The sequence below is a fragment of the Schistocerca nitens genome, chromosome 8, assembly GCF_023898315.1.
Source record: "Schistocerca nitens isolate TAMUIC-IGC-003100 chromosome 8, iqSchNite1.1, whole genome shotgun sequence".
Lineage (NCBI taxonomy): Eukaryota > Metazoa > Arthropoda > Insecta > Orthoptera > Acrididae > Schistocerca > Schistocerca nitens.
In genome coordinates this window covers 540,703,429-540,729,200 of record NC_064621.1, presented here as the reverse complement: position 1 = coordinate 540,729,200, position 25,772 = coordinate 540,703,429, and the positions used below count along the sequence as shown (strand labels likewise).

General features: G+C 39.9%; 1 protein-coding gene across 5 annotated transcripts in view; it reads left to right on the top strand.

The window, feature by feature from the left end:
• The first annotated feature begins 1,854 nt into the window (after positions 1 to 1,854).
• LOC126198434 (F-box/LRR-repeat protein 7-like) overlaps positions 1,855 to 25,772 on the top strand; it is a 93,759-nt gene continuing 69,841 nt past the window's right edge. The window contains exons 1-2 of one of the 5 annotated variants that reach the window (XM_049934745.1): positions 1,855 to 2,066; positions 2,755 to 2,833. In XM_049934745.1, coding sequence (XP_049790702.1) covers positions 2,064 to 2,066; positions 2,755 to 2,833 — 82 coding nt within the window. In that variant the 5' untranslated portion in view covers positions 1,855 to 2,063. The other 4 variants (XM_049934746.1, XM_049934748.1, XM_049934744.1 and 1 more) reach the window with 4 other exon arrangements.

Genomic DNA, 25,772 nt, shown 5'->3' with positions numbered 1-25,772 from the left:
AGTGGTCAGTGTAGGAAGCGTTTCAATGTTTCTATTTTCCTTTTTATAACAGATGATTTTGTTTTTGTGTGCGAGTTAAATCTGTTATATTACATTACCATGACAATACTTCACTTAGCTCTTATCTGATACACACAGTGACGTTAAAGTAAACAAGTGAAGTAATAACTGAAGAAAACGCATAGCACATACTTTCCGGTCATTCGTGTGTATACTATCAACACCGATAAGGTACTGACTCACAATGAGCTGCCCAACGCGCCCTCCCAGGTGCAGTAATATTCTGGTCGACTTGCGTTAAAAAGTTGCATTGTTGTAGATCATTCTAATTGTTACTCAAATTTATATATGATTTTGCTTAAGCTGGCCAGCTCTCCCCTACACAGTATAATAATATATTAAATTAACTCCATTGACGAACTTTCAAAGGGTTTTCAGGAACACCTTCCTGAGAATTTTAGTGTAGGGGTCCAACGGTCTCCACAATATGTAAGTATGGCTTATTCAATTTATAACGCTACTAACCATTGTGTATGGGAAAATACCTTCCCATTAATGAAAATGAGTGTGATAAGCGGTGATTGTAACATGTAGGCTCGTAGGTAGAGATTCATAAGTACTGTTATAAAGTTGCCATTTCTGCAGCAAAAGCTCAGCATAGCATTATTGTTGTGCCACTCTTCCACTGCATTCAGTGTACTCACACACGAGGCATACTCATCATCACTAAATTTATCCCTACTGTTAACATACAACTAACACTGTCGTAGATAGAAACCAGAGATGCAAGCTTAAGGTACAGAAAGGCATTATTTTTGTCACAAGTACCGTGAGTGAATAGAAAAAAATGTTTCCAGTTAAGACAGGCAACATATACCGGTGATATTTCCAATATTGCGCACTACTTTCGGTTCAATGCAGCTTCAAGAAACCAAACGAAATGCAGTAACTCGGTAACGAGTAACCCGAAAACATTGGGCCCTCTATACAGCAAAATACTCAGAAGGTATCCCTGAGCAATTTCTGACAGTTTATCTGTGGAGTTCTGGCCCACCCTGCAAGCTGTTTAAGAAAGTAACAACGTGAGTATACCGGCCCACGTTGTAAGAAGCTTTTAATATAGTTTAGAAGTAACTTTGGCTGCTGCCGTCTGGTTGAAGCATAACTCGACTCGCTACAATACGTTGGACTCGTTACGAATTCATGAAAGATGTCATTCGTACTCATGACGGCCTGTTTTCGTTGTTGTCGGTTGTGATCTGAAAACGATTGAACAACGAATTACTATTGAACAAAATTACAAAGCGTTACTGTAAGCCTATTCTCACGGTTACCGTTGTCTTTGTCTTTTCTATTCATTAATGACAGTTACCAAAAAGGATCCGTGTAGTATTTGTAGCACTGAATTAGTAATTAATAATCCATTTATATGCCATATGAAGTGACACGTATTTTTCAGTTTAACTGCTCATTGTGTGGAATTTGGAGTTCATTGTTCTTACTTGTCTCCTCCCACATAGCCTCGAACTCAACCTTGTGACTCGAATTGCACTATAAAGTTTAAGAAATTTGGAGGAAACAATTTTTCCATAGAAACCTGCTATTGTTGACACATTTGGAGTATTCTAAGGCGACTGAACTGTCCGTGTGTTGTTTTGAGCTAAATTTCATTTCAACGTTGTGAATAGGTTGCGATTTTTTTTAACAAGCAAGTCCATGCAAACAACAATGACACCCAGTATTGTAGTGGAATGTTCTATCTTACCATTCCTTGTGGACGTCATCAGGTCGATTCAACTTACTGTGTCGATTCTGAAGTATCGAGCTGTGGTGAACTGTGTTCTCTGTGAACTGAATTCTTTTTGTCCTGTAACGATTTTCTGTTAAGAGAGAATGGAAGTGTTGCGTCTTCGGGCGTTCATCAGTACAATATTATCCATTTGACTCCCATGGAACAGTACTAGGTCCTAGTAAATGAGCTACTCTGAAAGTGCTAGTGATAGAATACATTTATCTAAATCGATAGGCCACACTTAGAGTCTCTAGTGCTGGATGTTGCTGGGATGGTGGGTGCCGAGTATAGTTCACTAATATCGTTATCCGACGGAGTTCTTGTGACTGTGTGTAAGCCTCTATGCTTTTGATAAATTGGTAGATTTTGTCAAAATTTCCATATTTATTGGTATCTATGAAGTTTGTTTCACACAAACAATAAAATATAAATGATGTAGCAAACATGGGAGTGTTAAAAATTATGAGGGATACAGGCTGCGTAAAATAATGGCTATTCTTGTCATAAAGTATGACAATTTGGAATATTTCAATAATAAGTTTGGGTGTGCCATTGATGAAGCCGGTAAATGTGATGGTAATATACTTAAAATAGTGTAGCATACGCCCAGTTTTCTAATAGTATAAGGAACAGATCTTCAAGCTGAAGCGGTATAGACGATGCGTTACAAATGGTTGCGAATGACCGTTTGTGCGTTTCAAACGCCGCGACGAATTCTTTTCGTTATTCAATTTCGTTCGTGAAACAGTACGTAACAGATGTGTGTGTATTGTCAAAAGTACTCTTCTGTTTTGTAAACTATCTGGACCCTATTTTATGGCTATCGTAATGTGTTTATATACCGTAACTGTTTAATGCAATGATATTATCATCAGAGTATGTTAATTAATAAAATTTAATTTTTGCGTTTTTAAATTTCTAAATTGACTGGATCATGAAAAACATTTTTTGCCCTTTTTTAGGAGCTAGAAGTGAAAATGGAGGATTTGGTGGTGGCAATGGCAGCCGCAATGTTTCCCCACTCACCTGTTACGTCTGAGAGTAAGTATTTTTTCGTCGCACACATCGTAATTTAATAAGTTAGTGGAGTATAGATTCTGACCTTGCACTTCAGACAACCTTTCTAGGGATGCACATAGAATTAATTTTTTTCTCTAAATTTTTCGCTTATATTTACGAATTTTATTATTTTTTAAAATAGGTGTAGTGGACATTGGGTTTAATTTTATTGGAGGGGAATCAGTGGCTCCTAGCTGGTATCATTCTTACAGTTGTTGCTTTACCAATCTTGTGAAACCAAATTTTGACCATAGAACTTTAAATTTTTGAATTGCAAAAAAACATTTATAATGGTTGCATATTTTATTTATTTAAATTCCTTATTAACGTGTAATTGACATGATGCTTCTCAACTTTGTGAGTGTAATGGTGTAGAACTTTATATTAGCTGAAGTGCTGTTGTTTGTCTACCTTCATGTAATCAAGGTGTTCTAACATGTATCACAAAGGAGACTTGATGCAACCTTACATAGTGTCAGAGGTTGATGGTGCATATTACACTTAGTGTTTGTGGGGCATGGTGCTTATGACCTGTATCAATCTGTTCTATAATCAAAATGTTTACTGTAGACCCTTAGGTTTTGCATGTGACGCTATATAGTCACTCTTGTTAACTATAATCTCTGGCATTGGCATAATCTCTGTAGTAAAAGAATCACCCCATAGTTTGGTTTTTCTCTCAGGTTTTAATAATCTTACAGTTTTTGTGCTAAGATCATATTAATTTTCTGTAGCCCCATACTGAGCCCTTTAGCTGTGACTAGTTGCTGCTTTGCGCCAGACTCCTCTTCATGGTGTGACACGACTATAATACGCTGTCCATTCTGTACACACCTGCATACCATACCACGGATCAGCTATCAGTGGAAAGATGTTTTCATAATCGACAACGAGCGATTAGGCCCTATGGTATTCTCGTGACGGTTAGCCTTCTAGCAAGGGATTGTACCCAGTTTTGATGTTTTACACCTAGTTTGGAGCAAATCTTTACCTTGGCTCCTCCAGAGTCCCATTTACATCCCAGTCTTTCAAATTTCAAACAAACAGTGGAAACTCAAGGTTGGTATATCAGCAATATTAGTAAAAGGGTAGATTGCTACTCAATGTAAAAATGACTTGGGTTGCAGACAGGCTCAACAAAGACTGCAGTGCGTTATAGCTTTAGGGCAAAGTCTTCTTTAGAAGACACACAACCAACCATGGCCAGTCTGGATGCAAAGTTCCAACTGCAGCTGTTGTGTGCAGCAATATAGTGTTTGAGGATATGGTGGGGATGGGATAGGGCTGCTCAGTGTAAAATGAGAAGCTGTGCAGAGGGGGGGGGGGGGGGGGGGGGGAAGAAGATGAAAACACGATGTAGCTGTGTGGTACTGAAGAGGCAGCATGGAAGAGGGTAGATGAGTAGAGGACAGACTATTTAAGTTAGAGGCCAGGTGGTTTATGGCAACAAAGGGTATGTTTCAGGCTGAGTACTTGACTGTGGAGTTCAGTACAGCCAGGAGATTAGCCAGATGTGTCAGCATATGTTGGGTGGCATGGTCAGTAACTAAGTAGCCCAGTTGTCTATTAGCTGTAGTTTGGTGGTGGTAATTCATGTGGGCAGGCAGCTACAGTTGTCCAGCGCATGGTTGCAGGTAAGTTGATTGATCACATGGCTGGGCCATTCCATCCCAAGTGGTCTAATTTGAGAAGTTCTCACATCACCATCACGGATTTTGATGACATTTTGTGGGAACATTCACACAGGTTCCCAATGAACACTGGTATAGTTTCATGATCATTAATTCAGTAATTCCAGATACAATTATTTGCTTGACGCTCATAGCACAGCTATCAATAATGCACCCACGAGTTTTTGGCAACATTGTATCTCTGGCAGTGTTCTCTCGAATGAAACAGAACTATGCCATCTTGTACAACATTTACATTTCATTAAGCTAAATAGTGAAAAGAAGTTTCCTGGGCAGTTTTTGTGTGAATAATTTGAAGCAAATTCAGCTGAAAAAGTCTGAAAAATGTGAAGTTTTAGCTTCTTGTATCTCTGGAAGAAACTGGGGATAATCATGAAATTTTGCATGTAATAATTTACCAATACATTGACTTAATTGTTAAGATACAACATTTCTCTTGCTGCTTTTGAATAGTTTAAAAATTGAGGGCAAAGGTGATTTTTGTAAAAATGTTTAAAAAATGGCTGTTTTGGGCCCATTTTTACAAAAGTCTCCTACAGACCCTTTTGAACTATGTTCATGAGGAAGACTGTGTTCTAAACCACCTGAAAAGCAGGATCTGGTTTTCCAATGAGAGCATGTAAGGCCCAAAAAATAAGGGGGAGGTGCACTGAAAATGGGCCCCTGATAACCACTGGTACTGAAATCTGGCACTGTTTATTAAATTGTAAAATTTTTTAGTGCTCTCTGTGAAAGATACCAAAGTCCTGATGACTAGGAAATGATCTTGAGTTATAAGTGCTGTTTTATTTTAAACATGTCTAGTGTTCAAACTCCACAAAATTCTTTTATAAAATGAAATGGAATAAGGATGCCAATAAAAATAGTTATTTTTGTGACTCGAATAATCTGAGGTAATCACATTTGAAAAGTGTAATTTTTTTGGTTTCTGTCTTAACAAAATTTCTTCCCACATAATCCAATCCGTGACATCGGTCTGGTGGTAAAGTTTTTCTTATAACATTTTACAGCAAATTGGCACCTGTCGTGTCCATTCTTCCTGCAGAACATGAAGAAATCCTAATAACTCATACAATGTGATGTACTCTCTCTACACACCTCATGGCGATTTGCAGAGTATAGATGTAGAGACCCACCTGTGGCTGCTGTTGCACAGCTTTTGGGCGTGGCCCTATGGCGACGGTGATGCTGGCTTTCTCACTTTAAAAGGAACCAGCAGTGGTTAATTCACCATGGACCTTAGCAACTCATTTACACAATTTTTCATCAGTACACTATCTCACATAAACAGCAAACTATGCTAACACTAAGTATGATATACCTTAAACCAATGAAACTAGTGCATCAACTGCTTTACACAGTAGACATACTAATAATGCTCTGTAACATCAATCTAGTCCAGACAATGTCAAATAAACTGGTGTGAACTTTGCCAAAATTTACACAATGTGATAGTTACGTAAAACCTGCCAGCTATGTATGTGCTGAGTGCTACAGCTGTTACGCAACAATTTTATTACCATTATCTCCACTACTTTGACAGTGAAGTTAAATTGTAAAATTTATAACAGTGAAAATTATGTACAATATAATGTATATGGATAGACAAAAAATCTACTCACCATGTGGCTGCAGGAGAACACATGCACAAAAAGGTTTAACTTTTACAAGCTTTAGGAGCCAGTGGCTCCTTCTTGCAGAAAAGTTGTGGGGGAAGGAAGAAGGGTGAAGAAAGAGGACTAGAGAGGTTTAGGAAAGAGGGTACAGTTAAGAAGTCACCTAGAACCCCTGGTTGGAGGAGACTTACCAGACGGGATGAGAGGAAAAGACTGACCTGGGATTCTGGATGTTTATAATAAGTTTGATTTTGTAGCTATTGCAGGAAAACAGTAAGTCTAGAATAGTGCCAATGGAGTACTTAACACTGTTCTTGGAGGAATGTTGTCATTGCTTGCCTTGAGGTATGATGGGAACGAAAGGTGTGTTTTTTGTTATAACATTTTTCGGATGACGCAAGACAGTGTGGTACTGAGGTGCAAGACTCTCAAGTCTCTCGCAGTTGACTTACGTAGTGTGTGCAGCCGATTCTCTTCTCTGGGTAGGCAGCTAGGTTGATCTCCCAAAATCTTCTTCTTTGAAGCCTATAGTGGATTATAGGAATTTAAGCTACTTCTCTATTCTTGAAATAATTTGTGTACTCGTGGAACACTTTATCATTCTTGGTATATCATCTCTCAACACAAAGCAACATTTACTCTTTTTCACATACGTAATTAAACTCTGGCAAGCCAACTTGTGTCTTTAAGCGTCAGACTCGATAAAACACAAGTTCAATATCATAGTAACAATCCAATAATTTATGGACGTCACATGCGTCATGCGGAGCTAAGACATGAAGTAAGATAAGTCTCAAACGAGTCAACACATCTATATTCAATTGTTCATTAGCTTCTTCTTCTTCTTCTTCTTCTTCTTCTTCTTCTTCTTCCTTTTTTTTTTTTTTTTTTTTTTTTTTTTTTTTTTTTTTTTTTTTTTTTTTAATCAATCAACACACCAAAGAATACTACATAATTATTCCTTGGATTTTCATCACATCTTCGATGGCGCTGGCAGCAAACACTTGCCGTTGTCAGTGACTCGCCCCTCTTAGTCTTCTAATAACAAACTTCCGACCTGCACATAGAAACAGGTGGATCAGTAGAAACGTTCTCTCTCTCTCTCTCCCGCACTCGTACCTAAAATATCGGGTGCTAGACTGTGGAAGGCAGTGTTTCTAGAATTTACACTGAAATTCTTGAGGCGCTACGTATCCCTCCCCTTAAATCGAGCCCGCAATATTGTATATGTATTCATTGTGTACAATAATCTCACACAAGATAAAGAATTATCTTTTAACAGTATATCTTTTTCTACTAATAACCATGCCTTTTTTACCACAATTATAAAATGTAAACCTTTCAATCCATGTTAGAGTAAGCTGTTTTCAATCACAAAAAATTCGTGAGTACCAAATTTTTGTTTTCTATTCCTCGCCCAGTTGTAAATTTCAGATGTAGATAACTCATGAATACTCTACTGCTTTCTTCTTACTTCCCGTACTACTTTCCCTAAGTATGTACTTACTCATTACTTATTGTTATCTGGAGGAACCCTGGGTAGAATAAGTGTTCCCTTCTTCCGACACTTGTAAATCTAAAACGTAATAAGGCTATTTGTGCATAGAATTCAACTTACTAGACTATTTCCTTTAAACGTTAAAACAAGTGTGACTTCTATCACGATACTGCCCTTCTTCCATTTAGGAACAGTACCTATATCCTACATGGGTTGATCCGTTTTGGTAGGTACTCCCTTTCTTATTTCTATCCTCCTATGGTACTGGTAAATCCCCTTCATGGTGCCCTGTCCGTGCAGTGTAGGTCAACCTTTTGTAGGTCTGCATATCCGCCCTTTTTCTCATCCAATAAATGTCAAGTGCGCCCTCCGTATCCTTGAGTAGGCCTCCTGGTTCATTGCCCTAGCATACATCTTTATGTATACTATTCTTAACACTTTGAGGGCTGAGCACGAGTGTGGATGCTCAACCAGCTGGTACTGATTGATTTCAGTTTTTCTGAATTTTCTACAGCAGATTCTATACCACGGAAAATAGATTGCTCTTTTGCATTTAAAAAGTATGTCCATTCCCTTCAGAGTACTGCAAAGAAATAAACATTTACATTAGTTTTGTACAAAATGTATGAATTTAAGTCATGAGCATGAAAATGTGAAAAAGAACTTTTTTCCTCCACTTTGTTTTCGTTCAAAAGGATAGTACGCCATTAGCTGGTCACTTTGATCCACACCAGCTTTTTTACTATTGTAGTCCAAAACACAGTGTGGCTTTATTTTTTCCACCATTCCAAATTTAGTTTCTACAATGACATTTGTTGCCGTCATTTTATGCTTTGTTGTCAAAAGAAAAAAAGTCTGTTGTCCTTCCATTTTACAAACAGTAAGTGATCTCGCCTGCGAAACGAAAGTTTTTTTTTTTTTTACCAATAAGATCGCTTGGTAGTCCTTTTCTATTTTTCTGCACAGTACCAACTGCCTTAGTTCTTTCCCCCACAAGTAATCCAGTAAATCAGGGCTGGTGTAAAATCGGTCCATGTATAATGTGTGACCTTTATTATGAAATGAATGACACAATCTGTCTACAATGTATTGTATGCTGTTATCGGCATTAGACTGTTTCCAAGAATAAATTTTACGCCATATTTATTAGGCTTATTTTTCATATACACTCTAAAACTGTCTACCACGAAAAGGGCAAATTCGTTCATCTATAGTAATATTTTCGCCTGGCTTGTAAGCCTTTCCACTTTGGATCATGCATCTGTCGAATATAGGTCTTACCTTATGAATAGGATCGCGACCTACCTGGTTTTTAGGAATATATGTTGCGTTATCTACGAGATGTGTGATTCTAGTGTAGCGGTTTGTCTCTCGTTTGATCAGTCTCACCAGTTCTTCATCGAAAAAGTACGTGAAACACTCACACTGAAGAATGTTGGTCAATCCCATCTTGAATTCCACAGGATTCAGAAAAAACAGGAAGCTGGGGAGTGATTGTATCGTCATCTGTCCACTGGCCAGAAGAATGTGGCAAATTGCAATGACCAGTTGTGTTTGTTGTGACAACGATGTCAACAGCCTCATCTTCAGGGTCTTCCTGACGGTTCTCCATCCGAGGAATCATTTTCATCTATAAGAAAATTTGTAAAAGCTATCTTTTTTCTGACCAGGAATCAAACCACAGAACTACAGAAAATTCGGACAAAAAATAGCTTACCATCACTAATGTCAAAATCTGCCGTTTCTTCATCTAATTCTGAACCACTATTGTTCTATAAAAACTCTATTTCTTCATCTCGCAAGGCCATGACGAAAATAAAGCGCAAAGCTATCAGCCGACAACAATCTAAAGTTTATAACTGCCGCGCACCTGTTGTAAGTAGAGCGTGAACGCGGCAAAGCAAATGACTCAAAATGTACTCCTGTACCACATCCAACAGTGACATGTTCTGCCATCTGTAATTTTTTTTCTTGGTACTAGGATAACCAGAGAGTACTTATAAACCTACAGAACATGAAAGTCATGCGCTGGGAGTCGTTAACATCGCTGATAGTCGGCCGACGTAGGAGCTATGTCGATCGTCTTTTTGGGGTACGGTCTGACCGACGTAGGAGCTACCTTGCTTGTCACGAAAGAGTTGAATATTCTCTTGTAAAATTACAAATCTACTTCACACCTTAACTCCACTTTCCAATACTCCCTCTAATACCCAAGAGTTCTTTCATTCCTCGCTCCTACTATATAGACAGATATCGTGGCCACACGTAGTAGATGCTATGTCTATCTGTATTTACCAACTCCCAGTAGGTACTGTGCCTTTTCTCAAAGGACTATCATGGCATGTGCGTTGATTGTTAATATTCTGTCTTTATATACATGTAAATATAATAGAAAGAAACATTCCACATGGGAAAAATATATTAAAAACAAAGATGCTGTGACTTAGCAAACGAGAAAGCGATGGTAGATAGACACAATAAAACACGCGCGACGAACCAGCGAAAAATGACGTTGTACAAAGTGAAGTAAAATATGTAACATTTGTAGTTAGGAACAGAGTGTATATGACTTTCTGTAAACGTAAAGGTACCGTTACATTCTAAATAAAAATTATTCTTTACAGCATATGTCTGCGTTGGAATTTTTTTATGGAAACTGGGACCATATCCGGAATTACCCGGACGACCTACGCCTGGCCTTCCTTGTTCCTACCACACAGCAACGAATCGACGATTTAGCTTTAACATTTTATGGAAATAAGATTAATTATTCAGCTGCTGTAATTGTATTGGAGGAGTTGTGGTACTACAAGCCTAATTTGCAGCAACTTATTGGCAGTTTTCCAGATGCGTATAGGGATTTTGTATTTATGCCCAATGGTGTGAGGTGTGCACATCGGTACTATGATTTTAGGCAGGGTAGATACAGACCATTGTGGTATACTTATTAGAACCTCAATAAAACTCCACATAGTCCCCCTCAGACACACAGCCGTAGGCCATCCTATAAAATGGCCTCACGTCCAGTGAGGTCTCCAAGCCAGGGTAGCAAAAAATATCGGCTTGTTCGCAAGTTGTCTAAGGAGAAAGAATTCTGGCAGTGTAGCTGTCACTACGATTTTTGTTTGCATTTTAGGTGGCAAGCTTTGGCACGTTTGTATTATGTCCTCGACATTTCAGGATGGCGTACCACCTGCATTCCGCTCTGGGCTTCAGAAGAGTGTTTTTGATGTGCAGAAATGTAGGAGTAGAAAAACCGCGTTGATATATATTACTAAATCAGATGCAGAACCAATATCAAATTGTAATGACTGAGCCTTATCATTTAATGTACGTCTTCGTAGATGGGCAGAACGCACCAATTACATTGATTACACAGATCCATTTCTAGTTAATAACTGGTCACGTGTTAGGTTTATAGAAAAATATTTCGAATCATTTCAGGCGAAGAAGTTTGTTGTGCGTGCACTTACCGAGTGTCATTTGAAGTACAATGGCTGGGCGGGGCGTGTGGTCCGCTGGTACAATGAGGCCTTTCGGTCCCAAATGGTTCGTAAAAAAACAGTTGTATTTATATGGAGACACAAATATAGGCAAGTCAACTCTTGTTGAAAAAATTTTGTCAAGGAAGCAGCATGTGTACCTTCCATTTTGTTCAGAATTTGGCTTTGGTGGTTACGATCCTTGTGTGCATAATGTCATTGTGGTAGATAGACACAATAAAGCGCGCGCGCGCACACACACACACACACACACACACACACACACACACACACACACACACTTGCGAGTGTATACCTGTCCCTTTTTTCCCCCTAAGGTAAGCCTTTCTGCTCCTGGGATTGGAATGACTCCTTACCCTCTCCCTTAAAACCCACATCCTTTCGTCTTTCCCTCTTTCCTGATGAAGCAACCATGGGTTGTGAAAGCTTGAAATTAGTGTGTGTGTGTGTTTGTATGTTTTTTATTGTCTATCTACCAGCGCTTTCTCGTTTGGTAAGTCACAATATGTATACATGTAAATACACATTTGAGAGCGACAAAAAAGATGCAGAACCATAACATATCAACAATGGAATATGTGCATCTACTCAGATGTACATTTATCTTTATTCCCCTACATCATTTGGTGGTTCTGACATCACTTCAGGTGTATCTAATTTGTAATTCTCCTGTCTGTGTTTAAGTGTATCTTTGTATGTGTGTAGATGTGTTTTGGTGTATCCTGATTCTTCGGCCTATTAATATGAATTAGGTTGAAGGTTATTGGAAACCATGGAAAATAGACTTCAGCGATAGAAGTACATGCATATGAAAAGACGGAAAGATAGACCAGTACTCAAATGAGAAGTAAGAAAGGAAAAAGTAGAAACAGTTGCTAATATCAAAGAAGAGAAAGAAGATAGCCCCAAAGACAGGAAAACCCTTCCCACCCCACTTCCACAGGATACCTACTTCGCCGGCACTTGAGAAGCAGGATGTGGTATGATGTTAAATGTCTCCTACAGAATGGGCATTCTCACCTTCACCTTGGAAGCCTCCGAAGAAAAATCTTAGCAAAAAGTCAAGCTTGTACTTAAACAGCCCACCCCTTCCAAAAGTGATACAAACCCTCCCATTTAAATTATATTTCATAAGAGGATAAAGTATTGTATACCAAGTGTAAAAATTCTTATACACTATAGGTAGATATAAGATGAAAATCAACAAAAGGAAAAAGAGGATAATGGAATGTAGTCGAATTAAGTCAGATGATGCTGAGGGCATTAGATTAGGAAATAAGACACTTAAAGTTGTAGACGAGTTTTGCTATTTGGGGAGCAAAATAACTGACGATGGTTGAAGTATAGAGGATATAAAATGTAAACTGGCAATGGCAAGGAAAGTGTTTCTGAAGAAGAGAAATTTAACATAGAGTGTAGATTTGTATGGTGCGTAGCCATGTATGGAAGTGAAGCATGAACGATAAAGTTTGGACAGGAAGAGAATAGCTTTTGAAATGTGGTGTTACAGAAGAATGCTGATGATTAGATGGGTAGATCACATAACTAATGAGGTATTGAATAGAATTGGGGAGAAGAGGAGTTTGTGGCACAACTTGATTAGAAGGTGGTATCGGTTGATAGGACATGTTCTGAGGTGTCAGGGGATCACCAATTTAGTATTGGAGGGCAGTGTGGAGGGTAAAAATTGTAGAGGGAGACAGATGAATACACTAAACTGATTCAGAATGATGTTGGTTGCAGTAGGTACTGGGAGATGAAGCAGCTTGCACAGGATAGAGTAGCATGGAGAGCTGCATCAAACCAGTCTCTGGACTGAAGAGGAAGAGGAAGAGGAAGAGGAAGAAGAAGAAGAAGAAGAAGACATAGTATAATAACTGTTTAGTTAACCACATTACTATCTATTTCACACAGACAATACTCTGTTCGGTTGTCGTCTCAATATCACTTCGTTTAATTAGTACCCTCATATTATACTTTCCACTAATACACTGCTGCCCACCGTAAATGCAACACCAAGAAAGACAAGAGGTAGCACAACAAGATTTATTTTGTAGATAACATGTTGACCAAGTATCAAATGATTACGTTTACAGACGTCTGTGACATGTGGTTCCTGCCAGAATCAGTAGCCAGAGTAGCCGCCATTGCTGGAGATCACCGCTGCCACATGTCTCGGCATTGAGTCAAAGAGATGTTGGATGTGTTCCTGGGGTACAGCAGCCCAAGCAGCTTCCACACGTTGCCAAAGTTCATCTGGTGTGGCAGATGGGGATGTCATCTTGGTCACTCGTTGAGCAACCATGGACCACAAGTTTTCTATTGGCGAAAGATCCGGAGGGCGAGCCGGCCAGGGAAGCAATTCAATCTGGTTATTGACGAAGAACCTTTGGACAATGCGTGCCACGTGTGGTCGCGCATTATCCTGTTGAAATATGGCTCTGGCCGAGCCCTGAAGGTAAGGAAGGACAACTGGCTCCAGCACCTTGGATATGTAGCGCCGGCTATTTAAAGTACCGGCAATGCGTACTAGCGACGTGGGAGAGTAATATCCAATATCACCCCATACCATAATACCCGGTGCAAGACCAGTGTGGCGGTGCATAATGCCGCTGTCGAGCATCCTCTCTCCACGGTGTCTCCACACTCGAATCCGACCATCATGGTGCTGCAGAAAGAAGCGTGCCTCGTCAGTAAAGACGTCATTCCATTCTGCCGTCCACAACCGTCTGTCATCACACCGTTGGTGACGGAGACGTCTGTGGTTCTGCGTCAGTGGTAGATGAAGCAATGGACGTCTTGCGGACAGACCACTCTGCTGTAAACGGCGTCGAATGGTACAAGCAGACACTGGATGATGTGTTACAGATGCAATGTGCTGTGCTATGGTTCGGGATGTCACTGAGCGATCCGTCACTGCCATGCGCACAATTTGCCTATCAGCACGTGCAGTGGTGCACCGAGGTGAATGCGATCGACCACGTCGGTCCGTTGTACCCTCCTGCATCCAACGGTCACATATCCGCATTACAGTTGTTTGGTTTCGTCCAACACGACTAGAGATTTCTCTGTATGATAATCCACAATCTCGGTAAGCCACTATCCTTCCTCTGTCGAACTCGGATACTTGATCAAACGATGTTCGCTGTTGTCTACGAGGCATAACTGATCGTCTTGTGAAACAACCACAAGGTAAACACACATGCCGAACGTACACTCGTCGAAATCGCCAAGCCTTAAATGGCGCTATGAGGTGGCGCCACAGGCACGCGTGATGTGCGTCTGCGCAGAAATTCTAATCAGTTGCATATCTCATCGCTGCAAACCCATGGTGTAAATTTCACTTGATTCGGATGCTTCCTTCGGGGTGTTGCATTTACGGTGGCCAGCAGTGTATAATATTCTGTTTGTTCCATTTTATTTCTAGAGATCATTGTTTATCTGTGATCCTCTTTAATCAGTCTTTATCTTGTAGTCATATTCTGGTTTCATATACACTAAACTTATAGGATAGTTTAAGAATTCAAGAATAGATTACAGAATAGTTTACGATTTGAAGGGAATTCGGTGCAGGAAAAACATTACAGAAGAAACTCCGAAAACAACTATGAATCTGACAGTCGTCACTCTGCCCGTTAACACAGAACGTTAACATCCCTGGGAAACAGGTGTGACTCTACCCGGATCCCATGAATCTGACATTAACCTCACTTGAGCAAATGCAAACCAGTACTTCTCATTAAATTTTGTCTCTCCCCACGACAAAACAATCGCCACTTTACTAGGAAACACAACATTAGGTAAAGTTATTCTGTTTTCTACTTTGTCCTGGACAAGTTTGAATCCTTGACACAGGTTGTCCATAACCTTGCTAGCAGCATTAAGTTAGGAAAAAGCAACTGTTAAAATGTTTCCGGAGATTATACTCCCGGTAACTTCTCGATCTTTAATTAGTTCAAATGGTTCTGCCAAACTACTTACGTTTATAGTGTCAAAGTTGGCTATTTTTCGTTTAAGACTTCGTCCTATATTATCTACTCGCGAACTAACATGTGTAGTAGCTTCTGGGATTTTAGATTGAATGATCAATATTACTTCCTTAGGTCGATCTGTGTGCTCTTTTTGAAAGTATTGATGTCCTGTCTTATGGAATTAAATTTAACATTACATACATTTTGAAATAATCCTAATTTTTCACTAAATTCAGATTCTACATTATTATATTTATCTTCAATGTCAAATTATAATTTTTTAGTTAAATCTTGAAGTTGCTCATCCTGTCTGGTTAAATTAGGTAAATAGTAGATTAATTTGAGTATTCAAAGAACTAGTGAGTTCACTATTTAAATCTAACTTAAGATTTTCTACCTTATTATTGAAAGAGTCAAATTCAGTCTTCAATAAAACTATATTTGGTGCTTTACTGTTAAAGGTTTCACTTTGAGCATCTAATTTTTCACTTAGTGGCTGAATCAGCCCTCTGGTCATCCAACTTGTCACTTTGGTCATCTAATTTAGCATTTAACTGAGTATTTACTGAGTTTAACTTTGCCACTTCACTCCAGTCTGGCGTGTCCCTACTCACTGTCATGGCCATGGCTGGTCCTGAAGTTTCTGTTCTTGATCCATAATTTTATTGATCTTAGACCTAGTAATCATCTAAAAGAATAGTCACCACCGAGTACAATAAGTATAATAAGTTTGTTATTCAGCTGTCCCCTCAACTTTTACCAAATAATTATTGGTTTTCGCTCACCTGGTGTAGATTTCTAGCTGCGTTGGTGAGCGAATATGTAATCAGCACCAGTGGACGGCACTGGCACTGTCGAATGTTGGTTTCAGCGGCGGCGAGTGGATGCGGAGTCAGCACCGGTGAGCAAAAGCTGGTGCAGTCGGTGTTGGTGGCTGCTTACTGTGTCGGTGTTGCCATGATGTACGTGTGTGAAGACTGCTTACTCTCCACACCCAATCTTCTTAGTCAAAAAGTTGAGGTCTTCTCTCAAGTACTTTCCCACGTATTCTACTGAGTTGCACTCGCAACGTTCTTCCATTGGTTTATTGGGCTCAAAACGATTACTGGAAACAGCTCTCATATGTTGTTAGGCTTTGGTAATGCCTAATATCTTCTTTCGGTTTCTGTCTTTAAATTCCCGTTTTCTTTGGGCTTTGTCACTTAGGTCACCACATTCTAACGTTTTTACTAATTACAAATCAAAAGCAAAAATAATACATTACATGCTATGATAAGGAGCAAAACATTCATTATAAAGTCCTACATTACATTTCTTGCATTAAGTACATGCTGATGTAATACAGTTTTGTTCCAACACATTCTTCTTTTGTGTTTTTGATTTTCGCAGTCAGCTGGTTCATACTATCGATTTGAACCCAATCTACTACTGTACTGGTGTGTGGTATTTGTACAGGTTCTTCTAGTGGTATTGCATACCTAAAGTACAATCGCATTATCTCTGTTTGCATTTCCAGTTTTGTGGTAGAGTATCCAGGCATGTCCAATATCCCACTGAAAAGAGGTCAGTGTCATTTTGTGCTGTGGGTATTTATCGCTGTGCTGACTAACATTTAGATCCATTCAATCAGTTCCATGCATCTGCTTGTTGTATTGTCAGGATGGAGTTTTGAGGAGTTAGTTTCCTTGACCATTGATAATGTATTTTGACATTAGTTGCTGGGTCCAATCATGTTGTATTTGATGCTGCAGAAACAATGGAGTTTTTGTGCTGTTTTGTATGGCAGAAAAAAATAGTAATTCTTTCATCTTTTTCTATTTCCTTCTCTGGAAGGGGACAGTTTTGGGTGACATGATTTTCTCTCTGCCACAGAGTCCTCAAAATCTCTACAAAAAATTAACAAATTAAATCTTTTAAATAAGTTGTGGAAATAACTCGTTAGTGCTCAGTTATGTAAAAGTAATACTGAAAATTTAGCATGTCCCTGCAAAACAAATGATACATAAATTTCAGTAAAAGGCATGAGGTTGGTTGGTTGTTAAGGATATACTAAATTTTTTTGAACCTGAATGATAAAATATTTTGTTTACATACATGAAATGTATAGTGTGGTGTCAGGCTGCAGAAATTGTTTTAAATTAAACTGCTTACTATTCACAGTAGTGGACTACATATTAAGACTACTAACACAAAAATGCAAGAACAGCTGTTAACAATCCTTAAATAAGTATAACAGAATTTGTAATTGATAGTTCGCCTAAAAACCAGTAATAGTCCAGTCTTGCCACTTATACTATTAATGTGTAGCTAGGCACTAATGGGTCAATATCAAAATTTGTGATCACAAAATCAGGAATTTTTTGCTACTTTGGAAGCAAAACATATGGACAAAGAAAGCAAGAAGCAAATAAAAAGCAGGCTAGCCCAAGCAGAGAAGGCATAGCTGACCAGTGGAATAAAAGTCTTTAAGTTGTGGAAGAAATTTTGGAGAATTCATTTGAACTACAGAATGTATGGTAGTGAATTGCTAACTGTGGGAACACTGGCAAAGAAGAGTTTCTAAGATATGAGATGTGCTGTGGACGGATGTTTAAATTAGGTGAACTGATACAGAATGAGATAGGTGTATAAGGTAAAAATTATGAGGAAAGACAGATTGGAGTATACGCAACAAATACAGGACAAAGTGCAAGTGCTACTCTGATATGGAAGAGATTTTCCAGTAAATTGTTTCTCAGCATACTGCTTTCGAAATTCCAGAAGATAGCATCCAACCACTGTACTGAAAAAAATTTCATCCTGTTTCTCAACAGAGGAAAAGAAGGCAGTTGACAAAGATTGAGTGTACTGGCTGTGTACTGTAACCTGAAGTATTCATTTTTGAATGTGGATTGATCACTATGAGCAACACAATATAAGAACATAAAAAATGTTTCTCCAATAAGTGTAAAGGTTATTGCAATTGATGGTACCTTATCTTTGTGAGTGGGTTTTGTGTGTAGCATCGTGCCAACAAACAATAACAATAAATGAAAGTGAAACAGGTACAGAAATGTTATTCTGAGTGCTGTGCAGTAACTTGATTACAGACAGCATCTACAGTCACATGGATTCCATCCAAGTGTGAATAGCTTGAGGAATATTTGATGGATAGAAATCTGCATGTAATAGTGGATGGTAACTGTTCTTTGAAAACAAAAGTAACATTCAGGTTTTCCCCAAAGAAGTGTAATAGAACCTCTGATCTCAATGTATGATTTATTAGGCAGTATCAGTGACATAAAGATTACTTACTGACCTTACTGTTGTGTATGGGAAAGTATCATTGGTCTATCATACATAATTGCAGAAAGACTTGGACACGCACGAGAGAGAGAGAGAGAGAGAGAGAGAGAGAGAATCGGTAAAAAAGAAGTAAATTAGTATCAATTTGCAATGACATCGTTTGCTGCAGTAATTTTTTCTCAGTATGAAATATGAAAATACAAGGGTGGTTTCAAAAGTTCTTGGAACGGACTAGAAAAAGTACTTACATCACTGAAACTAGGGCGGGTGTGGCAACAATTCATACCTTAGTTTGTGTAATTATGCCATGGCAACAGTATGTGTGTGCAGGTGCCCATTGTCTTGATGGAAGAGGACTTTCTTCCTTGTTAATCCTGGCCTTTTTTCACGTATCTTTTGTTGCAATTCATCCAGGAAGTTAGCATAGTATTCTCCAATAATTCATTGCCCAGTGGGGAGATAATATACAAACAGAATCCCCTTTGTATCCCAGAGCACTGATGCCATGACCTTTCCTGCCAAAGGAATCATCTTTGCTTTCTTTGGTGGCAGAGAATCAGCATGTTTCCACTGCTTTGACTGTTGTTTTGTCTCTGGGGTATAGTAGTGCACCCAAGTTTCATCTGTGGTCACAAACTGGTCTGTTTCTCCTAAAACATGCAAAACATTGTTCCAATATGTCCATTCTCAAGTGTTTTTGATCCAGTGTCAAGAATCATGGCACCCATCTTGCAGATAATTTTTTCATTTCTATCTCTTCAGTTAAAATGTGATATACCCTTTGAGATGACATCTGGCAAGTGTGAGCAATTTCACGCAATTTATCCATGACCATTTTGTGCACTTTTGCAATGATTTCTGGAGTAGTGACACATCTTGACCAACCACCACATGGATGATCATCTAAGCTTTCTCTTCCAAATTTTAATTCATTTACCCACTTGGCAATAGTTGAATATGAAGGAGCAGTCCCCCTCCCCTCCCAGTGTATTCTGGAAATCGGCTTGAATGTCCTTTGCTTTCATACCTTTCTTTACGAAGTACTTAATCACTGCTCGAATCTTGATTGCCCCCCACCCCCTCCCTCCCTCCCCCTTCCGTCTTGGCAAATCCCTACGTGGGAACAGAACCACGTCACTGCCACAGCTCTCTTCCAACATCCCTGACGTGGCATGTGTTTACAGGCAACAGACCAATGAATTATCATGTGGACAACTTGTTGCACTAGTGCTGACCTCTCACGGTGATTCCAAGAACTTTTCAAACCACCCTTGTATCAGTGTGCAAGAAATTTGATTAAAAACAAAAACAAAAAAAAAAAAATGAATTGACAGGTTCTTGGATGTAGCAGTTGCAAATTGCCTAACTATTTAATGTGTAGCAATAAGAATACAAAGGTTCAAAATTTTGACAGCTGCACATGTGCAGTGAATCTGGAGTCAGCATATCGTATGGCAATACTGGAAGCCATGGGGGGAGAAACATTTGGAGCACACCTCGTTTTTTGCGATAAGGCAATCTTCCACCTTGTGATAATGTTAACTGGCACAGCATTCAAATCTAGCCTTCATGACTCAGAAATTTAATGTGTTCTGTGCAGTCAAAAAAACTGTAGGGTCTAATTTCTTCATTGAAGTAAGTGTTGTTTATATAACTTACCTAGACGAGCTTGTGCAATGGCATTTCATGCCAAGAATTACGTATTTCAGCAAGGTGAAAAATCACCACATTGGGTTGAAGAGGTTTGCACATTATTAAATGAATGTCTTTCAAACTGTTGCATTTGTTATACTGGACATGTCAACACTGTTCTGTTCTTGGGCATCTATATCTTTGAACTTAACATCAGAGGATTTCTTTTTGTGCAGTTATGTCAAGGACCTTGTGTATGTGCTTATTGTGCTGAAAGAAATTTGAAAACTCAAAATGCTCATTTATAATATAGACATATAGTTACTCTACATTTCAGAATGTATTACGTGGTATGGATTATTGCTTAGATATGCTATCTGTGTGACAAAGGGAATTAATATAAAACACTGGTGGAGTACATGAAAAGAAAATGTGTAGTTTTTGTGTGTGTTGTTACCCATTAGTTATGGCCATTCATTGTGGTTGTCCTGTATGTGTGAAGTAGAAGTCTTGACACCTGTAAACTGTTTAACAGAAACCTAAAAGCTTGCCCACAAAGATGACATAGTGATATACACAGCACTTGAAATGAATCCTTTTATTTATTGTGTAGTGTTACGTGGACAGCAAAGTAAAATTTATGTAAAATAATTTCAACTGGCATTGAGACAAGGGATTAGGTGTTAGTCCTAGGCTCTATAAGGCTAATAAGTTGTTAAATACATGAAAAATAAAACAACCAAGAAGTGGTTCACACTGCCATTTGAGTAGCATTGGTATCACTTGCTGTGTAACACAGAAGTAACATATTAGACTGTTGAAACTCTGCATTTGTTAGTAATTGAGCAGATGTGCCATTTTTCATAACATTAGTGTAATTCGTATACAGGTAAAGAATAGTTGTCTTTGTTACCAAGGTAAACATGGATGAGCAGAATCACAGTTTATTCTTAGTTTAATTAAACGATACAATGAACATACATTATATCAGCTAAATCACTCTTTAATCGGATAGTAATAAAATAATCTTTTATTATCACTCCGATGCTGTGTGTTACCATACGGTAATGACCCACTTGAAGCATTAAACAGCACAGTTGCATCAGATCCCAGCCAGACACTTATTTGGTTACTAATTATCTCATAGACAGTGGTTTCATTGTGGGACTTTTCCTGCTAGCTCAGAATATGGGTCATTTTCTGTAGCGATCGTAAATTTTTTTTCTAAGTATGCTGCTTATTTTATATTACTGTTGCTTACTTGGAAGTATGACAAAACTTATCACTGTGATAGCTGAAGCAATAGTGGATGAATAGGTATGGGCTTGCAATTGTAAAACAGCAATGGAATGCTACCAAAAAATGGTATTTGTGGGTTAATGGTATTAGAGGGTTAACATTGATTCAGCCAGTGCAGTAGTTTGTCAAATTTGTACAACATTTTGTGAGTTTTACTATAAATTAACTGCCTTTGTGGAACACTAGAACTTCTCTCAACCAATTTACCTTGAAGCAAGCAGTTGCGCCCCCACCCCACACTCCAGTCTTTAACTTCATCCTTTGTTGCTTGATTCTTCTTGTGTGTTGAAAGCTTGAAATTCTTGGGTGTTAAGCAGTACTAATACATGTTTGTTTCTAAGTAATAGGTAAGTAACAAACCATGGATTATAAGTTTGGCATATAAGAAAACAATTTTTATCATATAAATACTTATGGTCAGTCATGATAGTTTTCTAAATGTGTTTGTCAATGTGACTTCTGTAACAGTCTTCGTAACATTTACGTTCACGTTCGTTTCATTTTTGTATTGATCTGTTCTTAAACCAAACTAACAGTTTATTATTATGTCTGGAGTAGGAGATTTTGTTGTTGTTGTTGTTGTTGTTGTTGTTGTTGTTGTTGTTGTAGTCTTCAGTCCTGAGACTGGTTTGATGCAGCTCTCCATGCTACTCTATCCTGAGCAAGCTTCTTCATCTCCCAGTACCTACTGCAACCTACATCCTTCTGAATCTGCTTAGTGTATTCATCTCTTGGTCTCCCTCTACGATTTTTACCCTCCACGCTGCCCTCCAATGCTAAATTTTTGATCCCTTGATGCCTCAAAACATGTCCTACCAACCGATCCCTTCTTCTAGTCAAGTTGTGCCACAAACTTCTCTTCTCCCCAATCCTATTCAATACCTCCTCATTAGTTACGTGATCTACCCACCTTATCTTCAGCATTCTTCTGTAGCACCACATTTCGAAAGCTTCTATTCTCTTCTTGTCCAAACTATTTATCGTCCATGTTTCACTTCCATACATGGCTACACTCCATACAAATACTTTCAGAAACGACTTCCTGACACTTAAATCTATACTCGATGTTAACAAATTTTTCTTCTTCAGAAACGGTTTCCTTGCCATTGCCAGTCTACATTTTATATCCTCTCTACTTCGACCATCATCAGTTATTTTACTCCCTAAATAGCAAAACTCCTTTACTACTTTGTGTCTCACTTCCTAATCTAATCACCTCAGCGTCACCCGATTTAATTAAACTACATTCCATTATCCTCGTTTTGCTTTTGTTGATGTTCATCTTATATCCTCCTTTCAAGACACTGTCCATTCCGTTCAACTGCTCTTCCAAGACCTTTGCTGTCTCTGACAGAATTACAATGTCATCGGCGAACCTCAAAGTTTTTACTTCTTCTCCATGAATTTTAATACCTACTCCGAATTTTTCTTTTGTTTCCTTTACTGCTTGCTCAATAGACAGATTGAATAACATCGGGGAGAGGCTACAACCCTGTCTCACTCCTTTCCCAACCACTGCTCCCCTTTCATGCCCCTCCACTCTTATAACTGCCATCTGGTTTCTGTACAAATTGTAAATAGCCTTTCGCTCCCTGTATTTTACCCCTGCCACCTTCAGAATAGGATATATATAGGGAAACATTCCACGTAGGAAAAATATATCTAAAAACAAAGATGATGTGACTTACCAAATGAAAGTGCTGGCAGGTCGACATACACACAGAATTCAAGCTTTCGCAACAAACTGTTGCCTCATCAGGAAAGAGGGAAGGAGAGGGAAAGACGAAAGGATGTGGGTTTTAAGGGAGAGGGTAAGGAGTCATTCCAATCCTGGGAGCGGAAAGACTTACCTTAGGGGGGAAAAAGGACAGTTATACACTCTCCCTCCCTCCCTCCCTCCCTCCCTCCCTCCCTGTCTCTCTCGCGCGCGCGCGCGCGCACACACACACACACACACACACACACACACACACACACACACACACACAAGCAGACATATTTAAAGACAAAGAGTTTGGGCAGAGATGTCAGTCGAGGCAGAAGTGCAGAGGCAAAGATGTTGAATGACAGGTGAGGTATGAGTGGCGGCAACTTGAAATTAGCGGAGATTGAGGCCTGGTGGATAACGGGAAGAGAGGATATATTGAAGAGCAAGTTCCCATCTCCGGAGTTCGGATAGGTTGGTGTTAGTGGGAAGTATCCTGATAACCCGGACGGTGTAACACTGTGCCAAGATGTGCTGGCCGTGCACCAAGGCATGTTTAGCCACAGGGTGATCCTCATTACCAACAAACACTGTCTGCCTGTGTCCATTCATGCGAATGGACAGTTTGTTGCTGGTCATTCCCACATAGAATGCGTCACAGTGTAGGCAGGTCAGTTGGTAGATCACGTGGGTGCTTTCACACGTGGCTCTGCCTTTGATCGTGTACACCTTCCGGGTTACAGGACTGGACTAGGTGGTGGTGGTGGGAGGGTGCATGGGACGGGTTTTACACCGGGGGCGGTTACAAGGGTAGGAGCCAGAGGGTAGGGAAGGTGGTTTGGGGATTTCATAGGGATGAACTAAGAGGTTACGAAGGTTAGGTGGACGGCGGAAAGACACTCTTGGTGGAGTGGGGAGGATTTCATGAAGGATGGATCTAATTTCAGGGCAGGATTTGAGGAAGTCTTATCCCTGCTGGAAAGCCACATTCAGAATCTGATCCAGTCCCGGAAAGTATCCTGTCACAAGTGGGGCACTTTTGTGGTTCTTCTGTGGGAGGTTCTGGGTTTGAGAGGATGAGGAAGTGGCTCTGGTTATTTGCTTCTGTACCAGGTCGGGAGGGTAGTTGCGGGATGCGAAAGCTGTTGTCAGGTTGTTGGTGTAATGGTTCAGGGATTCCGGACTGGAGCAGATTCGTTTGCCACGAAGACCTAAGCTGTAGGGAAGGGACCGTTTGATGTGGAATGGGTGGCAGCTGTCGTAATGGAGGTACTGTTGCTTGTTGGTGGGTTTGATGTGGACGGACGTGTGAAGCTGGCCATTGGACAGGTGGAGGTCAACATCAAGGAAAGTGGCATGGGATTTGGAGTAGGACCAGGTGATTCTGATGGAACCAAAGGAGTTGAGGTTGGAGAGGAAATTCTGGAGTTCTTCTTCACTGTGAGTCCAGATCATGAAGATGTCAACAATAAATCTGTACCAAACTTTGGGTTGGCAGGCCTGGGTAACCAAGAAGGCTTCCTCTAAGCGACCCATGAATAGGTTGGCGTACGAAGGGGCCATCCTGGTACCCATGGCTGTTCCCTTTAATTGTTGGTATGTCTGGTCTTCAAAAGTGAAGAAGTTGTGGGTCAGGATGAAGCTGGCTAAGGTAATGAGGAAAGAGGTTTTAGGTAGGGTGGCAGGTGATCGGCGTGAAAGGAAGTGCTCCATCGCAGCGAGGCCCTGGACATGCGGGATATTTGTGTATAAGGAAGTGGCATCAATGGTTACAAGGATGGTTTCTGGGGGTAACGGATTGGGTGAGGATTCCAGGCGTTCGAGAAAGTGGTTGGTGTCTTTGATGAAGGATGGGAGACTGCATGTAATGGGTTGAAGGTGTTGATCTACGTAGGCAGAGATACGTTCTGGGGGGATTGGTAACCAGCTACAATGGGGTGGCCGGGATGATTGGGTTTGTGAATTTTAGGAAGAAGGTAGAAGGTAGGGGTGCGGGGTGTCGGTGGGGTCAGGAGGTTGATGGAGTCAGGTGAAAGGTTTTGTAGGGGGGCCTAAGGTTCTGAGGATTCCTTGAAGCTCTCCCTGGACATCAGGAATGGGATTACCTTGGCAAACTTTGTATGTGGTGTTGTCTGAAAGCTGACGCAGTCCCTCAGCCACATACTCTCGACGATCAAGTACCACGGTCGTGGAACCCTTGTCCGCCGGAAGAATGACGATGGACCGGTCAGCTTTCAGATCACGGATAGCCTGGGCTTAAGCAGTGGTGATGTTGGGAGTAAGATTAAGGTTTTTTAAGGAGGATTGAGAGGCAAGGCTGGAAGTCAGAAATTCCTGGAAGGTTTGGAGAGGGTGATTTTGAGGAAGAGGAGGTGGGTCCCGCTGTGACGGAGGACGGAACTGTCCAGGCAGGGTTCAATTTGGATAGTATATATATATATATCTATATATAATAGAGGGAAACATTCCACGTGGGAAAAATATATCTAAAAACAAAGATGATGTGACTTACCAAACGAAATCGCTGGCACGTCGATAGACACACAAATATACACACAAAATTCTAGCTTTCGCAACCAACGGTTGCTTCATCAGGAAAGAGGGAAGGAGAGGGAAAGACGAAAGGATGTGGGTTTTAAAGGAGAGGGTAATGAGTCATTCCAATCCCGGGAGCGGAAAGACTTACCTTAGGGGGGAAAAAGGACTGGTATACACTCTCAC